Source organism: Artibeus jamaicensis, unplaced genomic scaffold (assembly GCF_021234435.1).
Source record: "Artibeus jamaicensis isolate MK-2021 breed Jamaican fruit bat unplaced genomic scaffold, CSHL_Jam_final contig_3188, whole genome shotgun sequence".
NCBI classification, from domain to species: Eukaryota; Metazoa; Chordata; class Mammalia; order Chiroptera; family Phyllostomidae; genus Artibeus; species Artibeus jamaicensis.
In genome coordinates, this window is record NW_026521745.1 from 734195 (window position 1) to 759168 (window position 24974).

At 36.0% G+C, this 24974-nt stretch overlaps 1 protein-coding gene and 1 pseudogene across 1 annotated transcript in view; one reads left to right on the forward strand and one right to left on the reverse strand.

Annotated features, from left to right (window-relative positions):
- The window catches only part of ZDHHC20 (zinc finger DHHC-type palmitoyltransferase 20), an 86220-nt gene that overhangs the window by 25402 nt on the left and 35844 nt on the right, over nt 1-24974 (reverse strand). The window contains exons 4-9 of the mRNA XM_037157818.2: nt 23750-23870; nt 20759-20828; nt 19593-19625; nt 18740-18860; nt 6621-6753; nt 1723-1849 (exon numbers count right to left, since the gene is read on the reverse strand). Of these exons, the coding sequence (XP_037013713.2) occupies nt 1723-1849; nt 6621-6753; nt 18740-18860; nt 19593-19625; nt 20759-20828; nt 23750-23870 (605 nt within the window). The remainder of the gene's footprint in view (nt 1-1722; nt 1850-6620; nt 6754-18739; nt 18861-19592; nt 19626-20758; nt 20829-23749; nt 23871-24974) is intronic.
- Nucleotides 5041-5280, forward strand: LOC119058535 (TP53-regulated inhibitor of apoptosis 1-like; annotated as a pseudogene).

Consider the following 24974-nt stretch of genomic DNA (forward strand, 5'->3'; position numbering starts at 1 on the left):
TTGGTGATGATGAACTCCTTTAACCTGACTTTATTTGGGAAGCACTTTATCTGCCCTTCCATTCTAAATGATAGGTTTGCTGGATAGAGTAATCTTGGATGTAGGTCCTTGCTTTTCATGACTTTGAATAATTATTTCCAGCCCCTTCTTGCCTGCAAGGTTTCTTTTGAGGAATCAGCTGACAGTTTTATGGGCACTTCTTTGTAGCACTGTCTCCTTTTCTCTGGGTGCTTTTAAGATTCTCTCGTCTTTAATCTTAGGTAACTTAATAATGTGCCTTGGTGTGTGCTTCCTTGAGGCCAACTTCTTTGGGATTCTCTGAGCTTCCTGGAAGTCTATTTTCTTTGCCAGATTGGAGAAGTTCTCCTTTATCATTTTTTCAAATAACTTCTCCATTTCTTGCTCTCCCTCTTCTCCTTCTGGCGCCCTTATAATTCAGATGTTGGAATGTTCAAAGTTACCCCAGAGGTCCCTAAGCCTCTCATTTTTCCGAATTTTTGTTTCTTCATTTTATTCCAGTTGAATGTTTATTTCTTCCTTCTGTTTGATATTGTTGAGTCTTGGTTTCCTTCCCTTCACTGTTGGTTCCCTATATATTTTTCTTTATTTCACTTTATATAGCCTTCATTTCTTCCTTTATCTTGTGGCTATACTCAATCATTTTTGAGCATCCTGATTTCCAGTGTTTTGAACTGTGTATCTGATAGATTGGCTATCTCCTTGTTGCTTAATTCCTTTTTTTGGAGTTTTGATTTGTTCTTTCATTTGGGCCATATATTTTTGTCTTGGCACCCTGTTACTTTGCAAGGGGCAGAGCCTTAGGTATTTGCCACGGTGGGGCAACCCACTTCACTTTGTTGTGGTGCTGTATGTGGGGATGGGGTCAGAGAAGGACCAATACCACTTGCTTGGCTCTTGCCCCACTTTCTGTCACTTCCCCTACTACCCCACTACCCACAAGCAAATTGTGCTCTTTCAGGTGTTTCCCTGGCAAACATTGTGCTCTTTCACCTGATTCCCAAGTGGGAGAGCTTGTGTATGTTCTAGGACCCCATGGGCCCCTCCACCGAATTCTCCTCTGAGACTTGTAGTTTCTCCTGCTGCTGCAACCCCCACAGGTTTTTTACAACCAGAGGTTTTGAAGCTTTCTTTCCCAGAGCTAGAACCCTGGGTTCGGCAGACTGTCTTGCTCCCCAGTTGTTCCTCCTGGTTTATTCGCATGTGAATGTTTGCCCCATCAGCCAGATGCCCCTTTGCTGGGTGTTCTCTCCACCCTGGCTGCCCATCTTTGCCCCCTCCTACCAGCCTGGATGAACGTTTCTTCTTTAGCTCCTTGGCTTTCGGACTTCCATACAGTTCAGATTCTGGCACTTCTGGTTGTTTTTTATTTTTAAATTGGTTGTTATCCTTCTTTTGGTTGTGCAAGGGAACAAAGCATAGCTCCCTACACCTCCATCTTGGTCGGAAGCTCACTAAGTATTAAATTCTTGTGATTCTCTACTTCAAACAATTTATTTTCATTTTGAAGGAAAGAGTGATTCTTATTTTTTATGAATCATCTTTTTTCAACTTTCCATTCAAATATATACCCAGACTCTCCTTTACCCTCACCGATAAAAAAAGAAGAAAAAGAAAATATTTAACATAATTAGGTATCCTCTGAGTCTGAAGACATTTAACTATAATATCCATAGTTTCTGACACCTGCAATTTATAAATTACCTTGAAAATACTGGAAGTAGCCAGTATTTCTTTTCATCGCCAAAGACTTGTCTCCAATTTTTACTGTATCCAAGAGAGAAACCATTTCCATCAGGTCCATATGAAAATGTGGGTGCACGAAATGATTCTGTTATGTGTATACATAAAAAAAAAAAAGTTACTCTATTTAAAATTATATGAGGCATGAAAGTACCAACTTTCTTGTTTTATATCTATACCATGAAAAGTTATAAATATAATTTAAAAATAAATAGTATATGTATAACAATGAAAAGATTAACTTCTGAAACTTACTGCAGAAAAAAATCACCTCTAAATATTTCATCACCCTTATAAAATGGAAATGTGAAAATAAGTATCTAATATTACTGAAAGTTTACTCAAGTATATCTAATATCTTATTTTACTTTTATTTCTTAATATTCTTACTCTTCAACTTCACTCATTCATTACTTACGCACTTCCTACTACTATGTGCCTGATGGCCCATTACCAGGTGCTTGAGATCCAAAGATAAATTGGATGAAATTCTTACCAAAGAACCAAAGTCTAACAAAATCACAATGTAATAGAGATACGTGTGTTTTGGGGGTGGTGGTAGGGGTAAGATGAAACATGGAGGGGGTAATACTTGAGAATGATCCTGAACAGATGAGAAAGCAGATGGTAATTAAAGACCATTTTTTTCTTTAAAGATTATATTTATTTACTTTTAGACAGAGGGAAAGGGAGGGAGAAAGGGAGGGAGAGAAACATCAATGTGTGGTTGCCTCTCCTGTGCCCCCTACTGGGGACCTGGCCCAAAACCCAGGCATGTGCCCTGACTGGGAATCAAACCAGCGACCCTTTGGTTTGTAGGCCTGAACTCAATCAACTGAGCCATACCAGCCAGGGCTAAAGACCACTCTTTTAAGTTTGGTTGTAAAATTATGCAGAGTGAGGGTTACAGAAAGAAAAAAAATAGATTTATTTTTGCTCTGTTGTGACTTTAAAAATAGACTTTAAAATTTTCAGCATGTTTTATAAACTAAGGATAAGAAGCCATGGAGAGTCTGATTGGGGAAGGTTGGTAACATAGAAAAGTAATGTAAAAATTGATGGAAGAAAATTCTAGAAGAAAATTCTAAAGATTCTTCCTTAGATTCTAGAAAAGACATCTTCAGAAGTTAGAGGAAGGGTAACGGTGATGAGTTTCAAAGTAGACATGTTTGTGTGAGGTTATAAAGTTAAGATTAGAATTTACTTGTGACAACTTCTAATTCTTCTATGTGGGACTCACAAAATAGGTCAGAAAATTAAAGAGAATAGTGAAAGTCTGGAATAACATAGGTAATGAGTGACCAACCTGATTAGAAACATGACATTACTGCCACATAGAGGTAAGGGCTGATACTTTAAATCTGTAGCTGTAACAATCTCAATGGGAGTGAGATTGTCTTTATCAGCTTTTACAGCTCAGATGCACATGTAGATAAAATGGACAGCTATAGTAACCGAGGTCATGGATTAGCAAATGCATTACAGGAGAAAATTTAGGGGTCAAGTGTAACATGAGGGTATCATTAAGAACTGTTAAAGGCATTTATTCAATACTATTAAGATCTTGACTGGAAAAGGGTGGGAAATGAAACCAGAAGGGAAAGAAAACACTTGGAAGAAAAGTGTTAGAAAACAGAGAACTCAGCAATCTAAGAAAAAGGAATTAGAGTATAGAAAAAAAGCTGAAAGGACAAAGACTATGCTCACAGAATGGAAACTTAAGTTGGAAATTTCAGGGACTCTGCGATTTCAAGCAACGAAAAGGTTCAGTGCTTAGTTATGGAAATGACTGGCCACTAGAATCAAAGTGACTACACTGCCTGTTTTCGATGATAGTTTGACGACAGAAACTCTTAATGTGAGGAAATTATCTCAAGGTATGTAGATGACAGTTATGAAGAAGGGTAGAGGTGATTCCTCAAATGACAGAGTAAGACACCTTCGAAGAATAGAAAGACAACGATTTGGAAGCAGCAGTGGAGAATCAGTCAAAGCCCAGGGGTGTGAAAGGGAAGGCTTTAAGGGCAAGTGCTGTGCTAGGGTAATGCTTTGTCTTTTAAATACTTTTTTTTTAAAAAAGAGAAAGTGGAAGGAAGGGAGAAAGAGAGGGTGAGAAAAATCGATAAGAGAAAGATCGGTTGGCCACCTTCTGTATGTTCCCCAGAGGATCAAACACGCAACATAGGCATGTGCGTCGACCCGGAATCAAACTGGCAACCTTTTGATTTGAGGGATGATGCCCAACCAACTGGCCAGGGCATGTATTTTCAAAGTGTGGGTTAAAATACCTTAATAGGCTGCAAAATTAATTTCAGTGGTTTAATGTACACTGCACATAGGAGAGCTGAATAATATTGCATGAAATTTTTGCTTATTTATATAACTTTACAAATATTTGTGCACACATTAGGTTATAAAAAATGATGCATTTCTTACTGTAGTCATAGGCAAAGAAAGTTTAGAAAACACTGTTTAAAAGGAACAATAACTTTCCCAGGAAGCACTGGTCTCTCAAATACCCACCATGGGTTGGGTGGGAACATGGCAAATTAGTGTTCATGCCCCATTTAAAGGAGTCAGCTGCCACTTAGCTGTAATTGAATGACGCTGTGGAAAAAAGGGCCCACAATACCAGATTCATCAGTTAAGAAGAAATCTACTTGTCTACATAAAATCTCTTAGTTTTTAGCTGTAGTGGAAGATCTTAAGGGCTAGACTATGCATGTAGGCTGTACTTTTTCATCTCTGATTAAAGATAGGAAAGTGGCAGGAGATTCTATGAAGAGGATAACAAATTAATTAATAGATATAACAGAGTTTATTTACAGAGAAAAGGGATGAAGGCATGATGGAACTGGAGAGCTCAACGGTGAAGAATGGGCTAAGGTAGGAATAGCACAGAAATCCTTTGCTCTGGAGACCCATCATCCCTTACGTGCCTCAGATGGACAAGTTTAAAATGATCCAACAATAAAAGTATCTAAAAGCCTCCATAAAATGTCTTCATCTTTCTCTATTAAAATCTGTCCTCTTCTAATTCACCTGGCAGACACATGGCTTTAGATAGCAGGGCAGGCTTTAACTTTCTTATGAAACATGGTATATTAGCTGATACCTAAATATTTGAATGATAGCAGAGTGGTGCTTCTTACTTGACAACAACTCAGTTTAGCAATGCCGTATCACCTTGTTTTTGAAGTGTTTGTCCAATTATTTTAATACTTTATCGAATTCTTCCCCTATATTTCCACTTTTAAAAATGAGGAAAATAAGACAACAAAGTGTGCCATCACTGCCCCTGCCATGAACAGCATAGGGGAGGGATGCGCTGACATGAAGCATGAGTAAGATCAGTGCTTTAATTGCTGATGTGCAGAGCAGTTCTGCAAAGGGGACACATGTCTGGGGACCCATGCACTGACCTCAAGTACTACCAGCAGTGTGTTCAGAAAGCAATAAAGGGGAAGGACATTCCCACTTAAGGACCATGGTAGAGAAAAGCCTGAAAAGTCTTCTTGACCCTGACCTTGACAAGGGACTACTTACATAGGAAATTACTCACTCTAGACTTTGTCAATTAAAGCTGGGAAGATAGCCATCAATTTAATGAGGAGTTCAGGGTGGGGCATTTCCTCCTTCTAGATGTTTTCCTCTCACTTGTAAAAGATGATGAACCATTTTACTCTGGGACAATTTCTTACTTGCTCTGGCATCTTGCAGGAACTCACTGTACTAAAACTGAATTATTTCTTGGAATTATGGTTACCTTCTTTCATCTGGGATCAGCTTTAAATATACCTTGTATGTACAGTAAACAATGATAAACTTGTCAGATGATCATGGTTGCCTGACCTCTTGAGTTATACTTCCAAGGATATTAGGCATACCATGCCAGAGTTATCATTCATGGAAGCAACTGGTTAGAACCTCTTTTCACTCAGAGACCAAATGCTCTGAAAACGGATCCTAGCACAACAGTTTCAATCAATACTTGGGAGCAGTTTTATTTTTATATAGTAACTTAACTCTTAAAGATTTTTGGTGGACTGGGTTAGCCAAGAGGAAGCTTTTAAACAGTTCTTTGCCTTTCAGGTTAAGACATGAAAGCCTCAAGAATGTTAAGAATGAGCACCATTTCAGAACTCATAGTGCAGTTCAATCATTAAGATCCTTGGAGTATGCCATGGATGAAGATCCTAAATTGCAAAAATGCTGTATCTGGTTAAATAGGGGGAGAAAGAAGTTTGCTTTATTTGTCTTGTTTACCCACCCTTCTCTGTAATTATGAAGATGAAATAAATTATAGCATCAGTTCCTTAAAAAAAGCAAAATAAGACATAAATGTTGATATCAGTGATACAATTCATAAGTTTCACTGTTGATTGACACAAAGATGGAAATGATTCACAATGTCAAAACACTATTCCTTAGTCTCAATCATGAAACATTTGGGAAAAAAGTAAAGAACTAAATGATAAGCTGTAATTAAGAATTTTATTTTTTTTAGCAATGTGAGAATTAACCACCTTATTAACATGTAAATCTATTCATCTTTCATAGATTAATTTTTGACAACACTGTATACACACAGGAAACAACTTCTATTAACATTTATAATATGGTTTGTTCTCTATACACAATGCACTACTGAAAAAATATATAAAAGCCAATCTTACTTCCTCAACCTTCTTTAAAATAATGAACCTTTATATTTACATATACTGACTGTTCCTGTCCAGTCAGTGAATTTTCACACACAATTATTTTATACTTCTTTATTATCTACTGTCCTTCTCTAGATTTCATAGTCATGGGTGGTCATTTTAGTAAATAATTATTATTTATTTTGATCTCCTTACCTATTGTTGTTCTGTTTTTCCCAACCAACCAGCAGTGGTAGCTAAAAAGTGACAGGACACTGATGAAGAACATTGCTGACACAAAGAAAAGAAACAGTACATGGAATTTGGCACGTGTATCTGTGAGTTCGTTCTGAGGAAAAAAAAAAGAAGTGTTAATTTTGGAGACAGTCAGTCTCTAAAATGTACTCTTATTATTTGGTTTTCCTAAATATTATTGAATCTACCAAAAACTTGCCAGATGTGAAGAGTAATAAAATAATATATCCAAAAAAACATTTTGTAAGAAGAAAACTGGCATCATCAAAGGAGTTTGCTTACATAAAATCAGAGCCATTTTAAAAAGTTGCTACTAAACTAAAAAATCTAGCAATACTTCCAGCAATAAAATAAAAATATGGACTCTACCCCAAATTTTTCTTTTGTACTTTCTGCATATATGCAAGCTTTCCCCTCAACATCCAGGATATAGGAGGGTTTCCCCATCAATGCTAAAGTATCTAGTTATTTTAATTATATATGCTGCTAATAAGAAATTAATTGTGACAGATCTTTTTTGCTTTTCTAATCTCTTTTCTTGGAACACCATTGCAAATATGCCTATCCTCTGAGCTGCTTCAATTCCTACTTTTTAAACCCTTGCTCCATTCTTACAGAGCCTTTCCTTTTTGGTAATTAGCAATTTTGGTAAATGAATTTAACACAAGGTATGAGTGAATGAAAACAGTTTGTCAGTTACCCATTCTTATGGCTACATTCATTTCAACAGCAGCAAAGTCTTAATTAACCTAGAACACATCAGTATCTATTAATAAGAGAAGGAGGATGGTTTTAAAGTGTTAGCTCTTATAATGAAATCACAGAAGCTGCTAGCGCAGAGTGGTCCTTAGAGATTTAAACATTGTTTACAGGCTAAAAGGAAGGTTTTTAGCATTACATAATTCTGCTGTTCATCTTTTTCTCTTCTCTCCCAGAGTAACCATGGTATCTTTTAAATACACCAAGTGATTCTCCTATCTCTTCATCTGGTGAAGAAAATACTATACACACGCACACACACGCACACACACACACACACACACACACACATTCACTATAAATGTTATAAAAGAGATGACAACAATGTCATGGCAGTAATGTATTTTACCTCTGGACAATTCTCTGTAGATATCCTGCGGCAAAGCTTGTACAAATAGAGATAATGTATTAAGAAACCATGTTTTATATAAAGTTTTCCTGAATACTAGTCTTAGCAAACTTTTGCTTTGAAGGAACACTAAGATGTTGCTCTCTAAAGGTCATCAACATTTTCTCAAAAAACAGAAAATAGACAAGAACATTAGCTCTCCAAGCACATTTCAGGTACACTTTAAATACATATTTTCTACTCAGTTTTTTAAAAATTATTTTATTGTTGTTCAATTACAGTTGTCAGTATTTTCTCCCCACCCTTCCTCCCTCCCCCTCCCTTGCCTCCACCTTCCCCCTTGGTTTTCCCATGTGTCCTTTATAGCAGTTTCTACTGTCCCCTCCCCTCTCCCCTCTGGCTATTGTTAGATTGTTCTTAATTTCAATGACTCTGGTTATATTTTGTTTGCTTTTATCTTTTGTTGATTATGTTCCAGTTAAAGGTGAGATCATATGGTATTTGTCCCTCACTGCCTGGCTTATTTCACTTATGGAATTTTCTCAGAAAACTAAAAATGGAACTGCCTTTTGACCCAGCAATTCCACTGCTGGGATTATATCCTAAGAGCCCTGAAACACCAATCCAAAAGAACCTATGCACCCCAATGTTCATAGCAGCACAATTTACAATAGCCAAGTGCTGGAAGCAACCATCAGCAAATGAGTGGATCAAAAAACTATGGTACATTTATACAATGGAATTCTATGCAGCAGAGAGAAAGGAGTTTATATCCTTTGCGAAAGCATGGATGGAATTGGGCAGCATTATCTACTCAGTTTTTAAAAGAGGTTTATATCTAGCATAGAAAAAATTAATTTTTTTTAGCAAATAGCTTTGAAAAAAGCCTCTGATTAGCTGTTTTTAAGAACCATATGTGACAATTTCTTACTACCTTAATCACTATTGCAATATCCTTCTAAGAGGTTGTCACATGCCCTTCTCTGATATAGTATCAGCACAGTAATCAGTGATCTTTCACAAGTCAGAACATATCACTGCTCTGTTCCCACTTCACTGAGTAGAAACTGTGGTTCTTACAACACTTTCCAAGGTTCTTTACTTTGGGGGCCCATCTCCAGGACTTCTCATTAGTCTCACTCTTGCTCGTCCCCTTCAGCCACACCAGCCTCCCTCCTACTTCTCAAACGTGGCAGGGAAGCTCCTAATTTTGAGTCTTTTCCTCTGTTTCCTCTGTCTGAAAATGTTATTCTCTCAGATACCCTCTAACTTCCAGCAAGTTCTTGATCGAATATTACCTCCTTACTTAGGTCTACCCCGATTACTCTTTTCTTTTCCTTAGTTGAGATATAACTGACATATAACAAAATATTAATGTCAGGTGTACAATATGATTTAATATTTATATGTCAAATGTGAATGATCACCACAGTAAGTTCAGTTAACATCTGTCACACCTCATATAATTACAACTCTGTTATAATGAGAATTTGTTAGATATACTCTTAGCTACTTTCAAATATCCTTATTAACTATAGTTGCCATGGTATACGGTACATCTCCAGGACTTATTTTGTCTGCCTTCACCCACTTCACACACTCCTGACATCCTACTTCTAACCACCAATCTCTATATCTATGAGCTGGGCTTTTAATGGAAAAAGCCCATATATATATATATATGAGATCACACAGTATTTGTTTTTGTCTGAATTATTTCACTTATAAAATTGCCTTCAAGATCCATCTGTGTTGTCTTAAATAGCAGGATTTCTTTTGACTGGATAATATTCCACTGTATGTTGATACATTTTCTTTATCCATTTATCTGCTGATAGACACTTAGGTTGTTTCCATGTCTTGACTATTGTAAATAATGCTGCTGTGAACATGGAGGTACAGATATCTCTGAGGTAATATTTTCATTTCCTTTCACTATATTTCCAGAAGTGGAATTGGGAGGTCATATGGTAGTTGAATTTTAATTTTGGGGAAACTTCATACTTTTCCCATAGTGGATGCCCAGTTCACATTCCCACCAACAGTGCACAAGAATTCCTTTTTTCCACATCCTCACCAATACTCATTGTCTTTTTGATAACAGCCATTCTAACAGGTGTGAGGTAATATCTCATTGTGGTTTTGATTTTCATTTCCCTACTGATTAGTGATGGTGAGCATTTTTTCATATACCTGCTGGCCACCTCCATATCTTGTATTAAAAACTGTCTATTGAGAACTTCTGCCTTCCCTACTGATTAGTGATGGTGAGCATTTTTTCATATACCTGCTGGCCACCTCCATATCTTGTATTAAAAACTGTCTATTGAGAACTTCTGCCTATTTGCAAAAATCTAATTGTTTTGTTTTTTCTTGCCATTGAGTTATATGGGTCCTTTATATATTTTGGATATTAACCTCTTACCAAATATATGGTTTGCAAATACTTTCTCCCATTAAGGTGTCTTTTCTTGTTGTTGATAGTTTCCTTTACTGTATAGAAGTCTCTTATTCTGATGTAGTCAAACTTGCTAATTTTTGCTTTTGCTGTCAAATCCAAACATTCACTACTAAGACATTAGTGCTTGTGTTTTCTTCTGGGACATTTATGGTTTCAAGTTTATGCTGAAGTTTTTAATCCATTTAGAGCTCTGTGTGTGTGTGTGTGTGTGTGTGTGTGTGTAGTATAGGGGTTCAGTTTCATTCTTTTCAATGTGGCTGTCCAGTTTTCCCAGCACTATTTATTGACTATCTTTACCCCATTGTATACTACTGCTTCCTCTGTCAAAGATTAATTGACCATACAGAGAAGAGTTTACTTCTGGGTTCTCTATTCCATTCCATTCATCTATGTGTCTGTTTTTATGCCAGTATCATGCTGTTTTGATTGCTACACCTTTTTTTTTTAAGATACTTATTTATTTTTAGAGAGGGCTAGGGAGGTAGAAAAACATCAGTAGGTTGCCTTTTGCACACCCCCAATCTAGGACTTGACCTGCAACTCAGGCATGTGCCCTAACTGGGAACTGAACCTGAGACCTTTCAGTTTGTGGGACAACATCCAACTCAGTGAGCCACACCAGTCAGGGCAATTGCTACAGCTTTGTAACATAGTCTGATATCAGAAATCATAATGTCTGCAGCTTTCTTCTTTCTTTCCTCAAGATTCCTTTGGCTATTTGGACTCTTTTCTGGTGCCATATAAGTTTTAGGACTGTTTATTTATGTGGAAAATGACATCAGAATTTGGATAGAAATTGAACTCAATCTGCAGACTGCTTTTGGTAGTATGACTAGTTTAACAATATGAATTGTTCCTATCTATAAGCACGAACTATCTTTCCATTTGTGTCCTCTTCAGGTACTGGCATCGATGTCTTATAGGTTTTTAAAAAATATTTGTTTTAAGAGGGGAAGAAAGGGGGAGAAACATTGATTTGTTGCTTGTTGCAGGCACCCCAACTGGAGACTAAGCCACCAACACAAGCATGTACCGCAGCCAGGAATCAAACTGGCAACCTTTCACGTTGTGGGAGATGCCCAACTAATTAAGCCACAATGGTCAGGGCTCAGTGTCTTATAGTTTTCAATGTAACAGGTCTTTCACCTCCTTGGTTAAATTTATTCGTAGGTATTTTATTCTTTGTGATGTAATTGTAAATGGGATTGTCTTCTTAAGCACTCTTTCTGATAATTTATTAGTGCAGAGAATGCTGATTTTTGTATCCTATAGCTTTAATGAATTTGAGTTTCAAAAATTTTTGATAGCCTTTACAGTTTCCCATATATACTATCATGTCATCTACAAAAAGAGAGTTTTACTTTCTTCCCAAATATCATGTCTTTATTTCTTAATCACGCAAAATAGCTCTGGCTATGACTTTCAATATAATGTCGAGTAAAAAAGTATCATCTTTGTCTTGTTTCTAATTTTAGAGGAAAAGCATGGTGTTAGCTGTACATTTGGAATATAAGGCCTTTATTGTGGTGCAGTAGGTTCCCTCTATACCCACTTTGTTGAATTTTATCACATATAGATACTGAATTTTGCTTTTTCTGCATCTATTGAGATAAGCATGATTTTTATCCTTCATTTTGTTAATGTGGCGCATCACATCGATCAATTTGCAGACAGTGAAGCATCCTTGCATAGTTGGAATGAATCCACTTGATCAAGGTGTATGATTCTTATTAATGTACTGCTGAAATCAGTTTGCTTATATTCTGTTGAAGATTTTTATGTTCCCCAGGGATTTTAGCATGTAATTTTCTTGTAGTGACTTGTCTGGTTTCTGTGTCAGGGTTATGCTGGCCTCATAAAGTGAGTTTGGAAGCGTTCTTCCTTCTTCTATTCATTGAAAAAGTTTGAGAAAGACTGGCATTAGCTATTTAAATGTTTGGTGAAATTCATCAGTGAAGTCATCTAGTCCTGGACTTTTGTTGGGAGGCTTTTTTTTTTTTTAAAGTAATGTTTTCTCCCTTTAAAATTTTTTTTAAAAGATTTTATTTATTTATCTTTCTAGAGGAAGGGAAGGAGAGAAGGTAGAAATGTATCTATTTCTTCTAGGTTGTCTAATTTTGGGCATACGGTTGTTCATTGTAGTTTCTTATAATCCTTTATTTTTGTGACATCAGTTGTAATGTCTCCTCTTTTATTTTTTATTGTATTTGAGTACTCTTTTTTTCCCTGGTGAGTGTAGGTAAAGGTTTGTCTCTTTCGTTTATCAATACAAAAACTCAGCTCTTACTTTCACTGATCTTTCTGTTGTCTTTTTAAAGTCTATTTCATTTATCTCTGCTCTGATCTTCATTATTTCCTTCCTTCTGCTGACGTGGGGTTCATTTTTTCTTCTTTTTTGAGTTCTTTGAGGTGTAAAGTTGGGTTGAAATCTTACTTTTATTTATTGATTTGAGAAAAAGAGTAAGAAGGAAAGGAAGAGAAACAATTTGTTGTTCCACTTATTTATGCATTCATTGGTTAATTCATGTATGTGTCTGAGTGGGTTGGGACCCTCAACCTTGGGGTTGGGACAGTGTTCTAACCAACTGAGCTACCTGGCTAAGGCTCTCTTATTTCTTGATAGTCATTTATTGCTATGAACTTCCCTCTATGAACTGTTTTTGTTGCATTTCATGAGTTTTGGTGTATTGTACCTATATTTTCATTTGTCTCAAGGTATTTTTTTTACATCTTCCTTTACCCACTGGTTTGTTTAGTACCATGTTATGTCTGCATATTTGTGAATATTCCAGTTTTGTTCTTGTAATTGACTTCTAGTTTCAGACCATTGTGGCTGGAAAAGATGCTTTGTAGGTTAATTTTTTTAAATTTAGTAAGACTTGTTTTGTGAACAAGAGATTTACAGTGATCCCTCACCTATCACAAGAGTTATGTTCCAGAGACTCCCGTGATAGGTGAAAATCCGCAAAGTAGCAGCATTATATTTATTACTTATATATATTTTAAGGCTTTATAAGCCCTTCCCACACTCCTATAAACCTTTCCCACACTCTTATAAACACTTTATATGCTCTTAAACACTTTCTACACTTTTAAACCTACATAATTTTAACATATAAGATTCTATATGAGTACTCACCAGTGAAGTATACTACAACTTGAATGATGAAGATCATGAATTATGTAGCTGTGCAGTACTGATGCCAATGAATTTGATGATGATGAAATTAATGTACTGCACAGCCAAGAAGAGCATCACAGCTCTTCTGAAGGCACCACTTCATCAGGCGGTTCATCAGGTGGTGCAGTATCTTCGCCATGGGCTATAACTTCTGTTTCCTCTAAAAGTGTAGGCATAACTGATCCCTTTGTCCAAATGATGAACATAGTTATGGGGAGTTGCTGGTGCTGCTTTTTATCCACAGAGGCAGCTTCTCCATGCAAAGAAACGCTCTTGAGTCCAAAGCTTCTCTGAAATTTGTCAAACCAACCCTTGCTGGCACTGAATGGGGTTGATCTGGTGGGAGCACTCAATGGTCCTTCTTCTGCATCATCGGCTTCATCTTCATTCTTGTCGCTGTCGTGAACATTTGTGCTTTCTGCAAAACTATCAAAGTTTCTTGGTCTTCGTCCAGATGGTGTTGGTATCCAGCAAGATATTCTTCTTCCTGCAGTCATTTATCCACAGGGCCAATGCAGACTCCATCCTCACAATGGCCTTATTGAGGGAAGTGACCGCCGTCTTTGCAGTCTTGTTAAAAGTCATTGTTGCCATAGACCTAATATTCTTCTCATCTTTCTTTACGTATTAAACAGTAGATTCATTGATCCTGTAATGGTGGCCTACAGCTGTGTAGCTTTTGCCTTCCTTTAACATGTCGAGAAGTTCCACCTTCTCTTTGATGGTAAGCATATTCCTCTGGAGCTTGGGTTCACTGCCAGAAGACTTAGAAGGCGCAGAACATTTGGGTGGTATCACAGGGCTTGAAATAAATTAAAACTTTTACGAAAATTTCACAAAAAAACACAACATCACAGAGCAACACTACATGCAGCGATCAGACGTTGATGTGAAGTGGACAAGGAGAGATGCTGAACATATGGGCACAGTGCGGGAGAGCAAACAGACTGATGCTATGGTCACTGAGCCAATCGGCGCCCAGGATACAGAACACAGTGCTGTGGTTGGTCACCTCCCATTCTATCAGCCAACAGTATGCTGTGTACAATCTCACATTGGCAAACTTGCGCAAGTGGTAGTGGCGTATTGTATTTCCATTGTGTACAGTATGGTATTTATCCGCTGATGAAATAGATACTGTATTTTATTTCAATTTAATATTCTTTTAATATGTTTGAATTAACATTTAAATATTATTGTTTTAAGTATTTTAGGCAAAAATAGTTAAAATCATAAATATTATATAAATACCTATATACTGCAAAATCCTGTGCTAGAGAAAACTCCATGATACAGAATTAGATATTTAAAAAAACTCACAACACAGTGAAGCCACACTAATTGAACCGCGATACAGCAAGGGATGACTGTATTCTGAGATGAGAATGTTCCAAGTGTGCTTAAGAAGAATGTGTATTCTGTGACTTTTTGATGAAGTGTTCTATATACATCTGTTAAGTACATATGGACTAACATGTCATTTGAGGCAGATGTTTCTTTACTGACTTTGTTTTTGTTTGGATGATGAAAGTCAGGTATTAAAGTCCCCAACTATTTACTGTATTGTTGTCTATATCCCCCTTTATGTCTGTTAATATTTACTTTATATATTTAGGTGCTCCTGCTTTGGCTACATAACTGTTCTCTCAGATGTTCACTAACTTCTTTCAAGTCTTCTCTCAAAACTTCTGAGGTCTACCTGATCACTCTTTAAATGCTGCAACCTGCCCAACCCACATGCTCCCACACACTTGTCAAATCCCCTTACCTTAGTTTATTTTTTTCCATAGCATTTACTTCCTAATATATAATTTACTTATTTACGATGTTTATTATTTTACTCCCTCTTTTCAAAAGTAAATTCCAAAGATATGACTGTTTGTTTTGTTTACAGATATATCCCAACTGCCTGGAACATTATAGGTGCTAAGTAAATACTTGTTGAATAAATAAAGAAAAAGGTAGAGTTGACTTCCAGCCAAGATGGAGGCATAGGTAGACACACTGTGCCTCCTTGTACAACCAAAATAAGGACAACAACAATTCAGAAATAAAACAACAACCAGAACTGACAGAAAATTGAACTGTATGGAAGTCAGACAACCAAGGAGTTAAAAGATAGACACATTCATCCAGACCAGTAGGAAGGGTGGAATCGGGCAGCCAGGCGGAGAGGTATTGCAACACAAAGAGTGGTGGTACTGGGCGCACAAGGTAGCAGCTGACAAACCCCGGGTGTGTAAGATGGCAGCAGGCGGACCCTGGGTGCGCAGGTGGCAGCTGGCAGATCCCAGGTGCGTGGTAGCAACGAGCAGACCCAGCGAGGAAGTGACTGTGAAGTGAAGCATTGCACACAAGGCAGCTGGCTGACGAGGCAGTCCCACATTCGAGTGCAGATGAACCAGGTGGCACTGGGGAGGGAGACAGACCACTCAACCCAGGGTCCCAATAAAGCCTTAAAACACCAACTAAAAATATCTGTGGGGATTGAGGCATAAGGAGAAACTCCCAGCCTCACAGGAGAGTTCACTGAAGAGACCCACTGGGTCCTAGAATGCACAAAAGACCACCCATCACAGGAATCAGCACCAGAAAGGCACAGTTTGCTTGGGGGAAGTGGCAGAGGGGACTGAGATCTGACAGAGAGCAGAGCAAGCACCACTATCCCTTCTTGAACCCCACCCCCACATACGGCATCACAACCCAGCAACTGGGTTGCCCCACCCTAGGCAACCTCCAGAACATCTTTAAATGTTCCAAGATCCAAATTATAGGGGAACCAGAGGGGAAAAAGAAGAGCAACAAGTGGAAAAGCTATTTGAACAAATAATGAAGGAGAACTTCCCCAATCTGGCAAAGGAAATAGACTTCCAGGAAGTCCAGAAAGCTCAGTCCCAAAGAAGCTGGACCAAAGGAGGAACACACCAAGGCACATCATCATTACATTAGCCAAGATAAAAATGAAGGAGAGAATCCTAGAAGCAGCAAGAGATAAGGAGACAGTAATCTACAAAGGAATACCCATCAGACTGTCAGCTGATTTCTCAAAAGAGACCTTGCAGGCAAGAAGGAGCTGGAAGGAAGTATTCCAAGTCATGAAGGGCAAGGACCTACATCCAAGATTGCTTTGTCCAGCAAAGCTTTCATTTAGAATGTAAGGGCAGACAAAGTGCTTCTCAGATAAGGTCAAGTTAAAAGAGTTCATCATCACCAAGCCCTTATGATATGAAATGTTAAAGGGACTTAGGTAAGGAAAAGAAGATAAAAAGCATGCATAGTAAAATATCAGCAAACTTACAATTACTAACAACCACACCTAAAACAAAAACAAAAACAAACTAAGCAAACTAGAATAGGAACAGAACCACAGATATGTAGATCACATGGAGGGTTAGCAACAGGGGAGTGGGAGGAGGAGAGAGGGGAAAAGGTACAGAGAATTAAGTAGCATAGACAGTAGGTAGAAAATAGACGGGGAGGGTAAGAATAGTATGGGAAATGTAGAAGCTAAAGAACTTATGACATGTAGACATAAACTAAAGGGGAGGAATGTGGGTGGGAGAGGGTGTGCAGGGTGGATGGGAATGGGGGGGGAAATGGGACTGTAATAGCATAATCAATAAAATATATTTATAAAAGAAAAAGAGTTAAGTTTACTAGTATTTCTTTAACATAATTAACCTAAAAAAGTTAAGAAACTATTCTTTAATTAATAAATCATAGCATGCAAAAGGTGCTGAAGTTCCTGATAAAGAAATGCAAAATTCTATAATTTGGACTTTATTCATCTGGCACCGAATCCTCTTCCTTCAAACAGGGCCACTGAGTATGGTTAAGTAGGTTGTAAATTGAACAAAGATACCAGGTAGGGAAAGAAGAGAGGCCAAAATTCATTAGGCTAAGACCACAAAGAAATGGGGTAGTCTTTGTAATATGCACAAAGGCAATGCCAGTATCCCCGGTTTTAAATAATCAAACTTAAAAAATTTAATAATGTTTTAAATAAAATCCGTCCAAAATATATTAGATATTTCCTGGAAAAATAAGTGTGTTTTGCCCTGGGTGGTATGGCTCAGTTGGTTGGAGCATTGTCCCGTAGACTGAAAGGCTGCTGGTTTGATTCCTGGTTGGGGTGCATAGCCATGTTGTGGGTTCAGTCCCCAGTTGGAGTGCATACAAGAAGGTGACCGATCAAGGTTTCTCTCTCACATCAGTGTTTTTCTCATTCTCTTGATCGAAAAAAAAAAAAAAAATCAGCCCTGACTGGTGTGGCTCAGTGGATTGAGTGCCAGTCTGTGAACTTAAAGGGTGACGTTTGATTCCCAGTTAAGGCACATGCCTGAGTTGTGGGCCAGATGCCCAGTTGGGGGAATCCAACAGGCAACTGATTGATATATCTCTCACATATTGATGTCTCTCTACCTCTTTCTCCATCCTTATTCCTCTCTCTAAAAATAAATAAATTAAATATATATTTTTTAAATCAAAGGTTTAAATGTGAAATAAAAACAATAAAAATTCCAGAAGAAAACATAGGTAAATATTTACATAAATTTATAGCAAAGAGACTAAAGCGAGAAATCACATTTTAAATGTATAGCTTAAAAAAAAAAGCATAAACCAGAAGTTATAAAAATACTGCTTTAAAATATAAAATTTTGATTTGATAAAAGTAAAACAGGTTTGTAAGATAAAACTTGGAAATATGGAAAAAACATTTCCAACTCATAACAGAAAGAGGATTAATATCTATAGAGACAGGAAAGAGATTGGAGATTATCTAGGCCTGGCAATATCACTTTGATTACTATAAAACTGCAGTAAGTCTCATCAACTTGAATAAAAGCAATTACTTCCTCAAAATTGGTATGTCTATTATTACAGTGTGGCTGTAAACAGTTTGGATCATTAAAAAGCAGCTCACAATAACTTGTTTAATATTCATTTATTTGCAAATACAGAGGGGAAGGGGGGGACTACGGGGAGAAGGGTTTTCAGGAACTACTATAAAAGACACATGGACAAAACCAGGGGGGAGGGTAGAAGCAAGGGAGGGAGGTGAGTTTGGAGGGGGTGGGGAGAAAATACAGACAACTGTAATTGAACGATAAAATAATTTTTCAAATGTTGGGTAATTTTTAAAAATATTGATTTGCAAATAAACACTTTTATGTGAATGAAATATTAACTCTGACCTCTCATCCATTATGAATTCTAACTCATAATAAGATTTAAAAAAAGTATATCTACTTGTAATAGAGAATAAATTCTTTATGTATAGAGATCTTAAAAAGTCTTAAATACATGTTTTAAGATAGAAAAAGACTTACCATCCAAAATTTTATAAAGTACTGTAAAACTGTTGCAGCCACAAAAAGGCAATATAATAAGGAATACAATAAAAACAGCAGGAAGAATTTGTAGTTAGAAAATCCCACACAGTTATTCACCCTAGAAGAATATAGAAGGTCACACTGTAAAAATAAAGACAAATCCATAAATGCACAAAAACAAAAACTAGAATGTTGGCCAGGGTTCAGGGAGGGGAAATGAGAAGTTGTTTAATTTGGACAGAGTTTTGCAAGATGAAAAAGTTCTGAAGACTATTTGCACAGTGTGAACATAGTTCACACTACTGAACACTACAAATGGTTAAGGTGGTAAATTGTATGTTTTTCTTTAAAACCACATCAATAATAATAAATAAGACATTTCAAAAACCTTAATTATTATTTGGAAATGGGTCATTTGGGAAGTAGGGAGTATGTCTTAATTGTGGATATATGCTTTTAATAAATTCTATAAGGAATTTGGAATTTTTTAAAATTTTAATTAATTTTATTTAGTTATTTTTCAAGTACAGTTTTTTGTCTATTTCTCCCATCCCAGGGAATTTGGAATTTTAATGTTAATTCTTAATATATAATTATTTGGGTAAATAACACCAGACAATATTTTTTAAGGAAAACATTTAATATAAACATGTACATACATATATGTGTGTATGTGTGTGTGTATGTATATATATATGTATATATATATATATACACATACATCTTGTTGTATATGAATAACTAAATTGCCCTTGAAAATTTAGGAATGCTGAGGTTTACAAATCACTTTAAATTCTCTCCTTCCTGATTCCCCATCCCAATATGTGACTTCTTGTATTTTTATACATACCAAGGACAGTGATGATCCATCTTAAGAATACATCTAGAAAACAAATAAGCATAAGAAAATCCATGCAGAATATTATTGTAATTCTAACTGCAGATAATTCTCCTTTTTACAAATACATCTTGGAAAAACCAACCCAGTAAACAGTGGATTAGAGAAAATTTCTGATATTTCCACCAACGTTTTCATAGGTTAGACATAACAATTTTTTTTATACTGAGAATTCAGCTGAGCATAGACAGTTGCCTTGAACTATATCAAGTGACATTTTAATATACAGATATGGTGCATAGAGCACTTGGTACGTTAGCTAGTCCAACTCACAAATCAGCTGAAGGAAATAAAGTGAAATACAGATAATCTCTATTTTAAATATGTGCAAGTCATAAAAATAAAACTTTAGAAGCAACTGTGTTAAAATATTAACTCTCATGGGTTTATAGATGGTTATTTTCCTACATATTTTATAAAATTCTACACCACAGATAAGCACTACTATACTTTTACAATCAGAAAAAAAATCCCAAAATTTACCTCCCCACTGGTATATATAACCTATATATTTATAAAGTCAAACCACGGATCATCTCAAATAACATAACAAATGAGTAAACTAATAGCCAGAAGCTTAAGTAGCTTGTCTAACTCAAGTTCAAGGATTAACTGGGATTCCCAAACAAACAAGGGATCTTTCCTTCCACACATTACCTTCTCACAAGCACATAAGAAATAAAATCTCTGAAGTGTTTCTAGGAACAATGTTAGAGGTGGAAATTGAAAAAACATTTTTGTGTGTGGTTTGTTAGGTTTTAATATCAACAATAATAATAAAAAACAAGAAAATTGTCATTTTGGTTTTTTTAATCTAGGAAAAAATATTCTTAAAGGGGTTATTACTTGTTCATCAATATTATGTTAAGCGTAAACATAGAAAATATATTTAAAGAAAATTCCATCGACTACTATAGGAACTGTTATCAAAGACTACTCCCAAGTGTATTCTAGCTTATGGAAATATTTATGTTAGCCCACGTGTGTAGCAAATAATGGGAGAGGAAGAAGTGTTTTTTGCTAAGTATAAAGCATATAAAATGTTCCTTCCCCTTTTTTCTCCTGTCACCAATTTCCAATGCTGGGGTTAAAGGGAAGCAAATGAGGGTAACACTTACATGTCACATGCTGAGCAATGATGCGCACGGTCAGGTTTGATCAACTGACATCTTTCACAATACCTGATGGCTACATTTAAGAATTAAAAGTAAGTCATTGAGGATGTACAAGGTCAGTGAATTTGACTATAAAATTTGCTTTCATTTCTTTTATAAACAGCTCTGGGGAAGTTGACAAGTAGTAATCCTGTCATCAGGTTTGATACTAATTCTCCCACTGACTAGCTGGTAACCTTGGGTTAGCAATTTACTTTCTAAAAGCCTCATTTTCCTCTTCTGTAAATGCAAATTATACCAAGTATAATGAACTATTTTTCACATTAAAATGAAACCTAGAACATATAAAATTCTCCATTAAGCAGTAAGTATAATAAAATTACTATTTCTAATAAAATATAAAGTCAGACTCTATGATGGTAAAAGACAGTGAGGGAGAGAAAACCAGGGAGATTAAAAAGTGTACGAACAGCTGTAATGGAGAACACCCAGGAATAGATTTACGCCATAGATATCTCCTAATGCCTGTTTAGTGAAACACTGTGTTAGAGACCATGGGAGAACTCCTGGCCACCAGATGCTTAGATAAAGTTAATGAGGTGAGATGGACATTGCTAACTAAAAGGCAGTGACTTATATAGCCTACCAGGTAGAAATTTGAGATGTTCCAAGAAGACTTTTTAAATCAATTCTCGTTAAAAATGAACAGAAGCCGAATAGAGGTGGACAGTGAATTAAAACTTTAAACTGGATTTAGAGAGGAGAAAATAATCATTCCAGGCAGAGAAAAAGACACACACACAAAAAGTGGAGAAGGACACTGTGTTAGTGGAGTTGACATAAACAGTATGGGACAAAGCTGGAGATAATTGCTGGTTGAATCAAGACTGGAGGGAAGAAGGTTTATAAAGAGACATTTTGTTTCCCAAAGAGAGAAAGATATGTCCACATGGCTTGAAAAAGCACAAACAGGAATTCAGTGAGAAGATCCCACCCTGGTACTTGGGTCCCCAAATCCTGTCTGTGAAGGCAGCTCCATTACTTTCAGTGATCTCTAGTCTATAAAAGGTCGACTTTCTGTAACACGTATTCTGTAATTTTGTTCTTTAAAGATGAATGTGTAGTGCTTCTATAGTAAGAAAAAAGAAACAAAAAAGCCCCAGCATTTGGGATTCTAAGCAGTTGAAATCCAGTATAAAATGCTTCCCCAGAGCAGGACTTGCCAGTAATGAGAACATAAGGCACACGTCCCAGACCTGGCCATTGAGAATGCTGGGTACCTCACTGCATCCCACGTCTTCAACTCTAACATGGGGATAAGTGCAGCACCCACCTCAGAGTTATTCTGATGATTAAACAATCACCAATAAAGTGTTTGGCAGGATTCCTAGTGTAGTGTTCAATACATAAAGGTTACTGTTCAGATTAGAGGATAGCCATTATCAATAATGAAAAGTAGTAAAGCTTTAAGGGTGAAGGTTTTATATCATGCCTCCTAACTCTTTGGGGCACATATACTGCGATTAAAATCAGATGCTCTTGCTATGAATAGGTTACTTGAAAAATGACCCAAAACTTTGTGTATAATCTCAGGACTTCATAAATTCTCTGAAATCTTAGACCCTGGGTTAAAAATATCTAATCTGCAGAACTATAATTACTAACAATTATTGTAAAACAGAGCTTTCATAATTAAATATTAAAAAGGATTATTTTAAATTAGATATCATTTACTGACAATTTATTATGTACAAAGATCCATACTAAGTGCTTATCTCATTTATGAATCTCATTTAATACTTCCACTAACTCAGAGAGGTAGGTATTATTATCCTCATTTTAAAGTGAAGAAACTAGGGCTTAGAAAGTTTAAGTGACTCTCACTGTACTAGTCATGGAAAGTTGAGGTTTGATCTGAAGTCCATGTTTCCATTCCATATAGCAATATACCAGTTATGCAGAAAGGACAGCAATAAGTGCATAAAAAAATAAAAAACTTGGTCAAATATACCCTACAAAATCTTGTGCAAACTTTATACTTAAAATCTCACAATGTGTATCAAAAGGAAAGTACTTTTATTTTCCCTTGAAACTGACAAGCATGGTGGGTTCTGAAGCCAGAGTTCTTCAATGTAAACCTGTTTTTTCACATATATCTGTCTGACCTTGAAATAATTATTGAGAACTTAAGCCCTTCAGATCTCCGTTTCCTATTCTATAAAGTATAGACAACAGTATCATCCTCATAGGACTGTTGTGAAGTTTAAATGAGTTCATGTGCACAAAGCACTATGAACAGAATAATTGTTAGTTATTACTATTATCTAGCATTTGAAAGAATTAATGAGTTACATAATATATAATTTAAAACAATTTCCTGAATTTAAACGAATACTTTGTTGACTCATAGTTTCACCCCTATCATAAGGCTCTACCCTTGAGGAGAGGAAGCTGCTACAGCACTCACAGATCTCTCAATGGAGGCAGTGGGACAGGGGACAGACCAACAACTTTGGGACCACAAAGGCCTATGTTCAAATCCTGGCTCTCTGATATTAGCTTTATAACTCTGAACAAGTTTTTTACCACTTTGTGTCTTATTGTCCCTCTCCCTTTCAAGTCAGCACATTCTTGACTTTTAAAAAGTTACTTGGTGATGACACACAATATTAAAATTCAAAACCAAATTTCCAAATGATAGTTTACTAAGAATAACTGATACTTTCAGTCATAAACACTAATTTAGAAAAAAAAAGTATATGCAAAGAAAAGAGACTCACATTCAGGAGAGCCTCTTAAAAATATCTATCAATATATGTACACGTCTATATCTAAAATACCATAGAAGATACAAACACAGGGAAATCTTGTTCCTGCCCATGTTATTTGTGGAATCACAATATCCATAGTCAAATTGTGTAAATATATCTTGGCAGGAATGACCATATTATAAAAATTATTTGAGTAGGAAAGGTTAAGATTAGTTTTTCTTACTCCTTGAGCCTGACGTGGTATAGATAGGTAAGTCCCTGGCTGTTCTTCTCAAAATTTCTTGTTGTCGTTCTTGGCTGAATTCTTTTTCATAATGTTCCCTTTCAGAATTGGACAAGTAGAACTATAAAAGCAGAAATAATTATTAATTTTTTAATCCCATAATTATAAACTATTACACTCATAAAAACAAAGTTTATTCAGAATAGAAAAAAACCCAAAATTTTCTTTACAAAGGGAAAACTTTTCTGTGAATTTTTTAAAGAAGCTAAATCAAGTTCATTTTAATAAAATTTATACCTCACATATTAAAAATATTTTGTCTATTTAATAATAATAACAAAGAACATGAACTAAATATTTTTGCATCGTGTTTTTTTAAAGAGAAAATTCCTCCATCAAAAAGGTAATCAAATACATACTAGCTAAAATTTTGGTGTTTGAAAGTTAAATGTCAAGATTTTTAATTTTTGAAAAAATGTAGCTATTTGCTTTGGCTACAAGACTAAATCACAAACCTTGGGGTCCTACTATTTTCTGGCCAAATGTCCCAAAGAGTAACAGTCATTCTTTTACCACTCTGTTTTAGCTTTTAAAAAGCTAGCCAAATAGGAGTACTGTCTCCAGAATTATTAAGGATAGTCAATGCAAGCATAGTATCTTTTTCTCAAGCAGAGATTCCTTTATGGAGTTGTTTTTAGTTTTCATTTAAGTTTTTACTCCCATAATATAACCTGCATATAGTTCATCTCTTAAATAGGATTTTCCCTATGAAGGACTTCAGTTATTCTTCTTTTGATGTCATCTCAGTATGTAAGGAACCCAAGTTTTATGATTCTATTCCATGTAACCAGGAACTTTACGTTTCTGTTAGTCTTTATTTCACAAAAGTCTTTTATAACTAAACATGGCTTGAGACTTGCTTTTGACTATGATTTATATGTTAACAATACTGTTCCTCAATTTTTATTTACTTATACAGTTCTGCTCAAAAAGGCCTAAGGAATCATCTTTAGGCCTGGAATTTTATCTTTTTATATTTACATATTTTGGTCTACCTGTTAGCTCAAATACCAAAACTCCCCACACTTAAAAAATTTTTTTTTGATCTTCACCTGAGGACATGCCCATTGATTTTATAAAAAGATGAAGGGAGGGAGAGAGCGAGAAACATCAATGTAAGACAGAAACATCGATCGGCTGCCTCTCATACATGCCTTGATTGGGA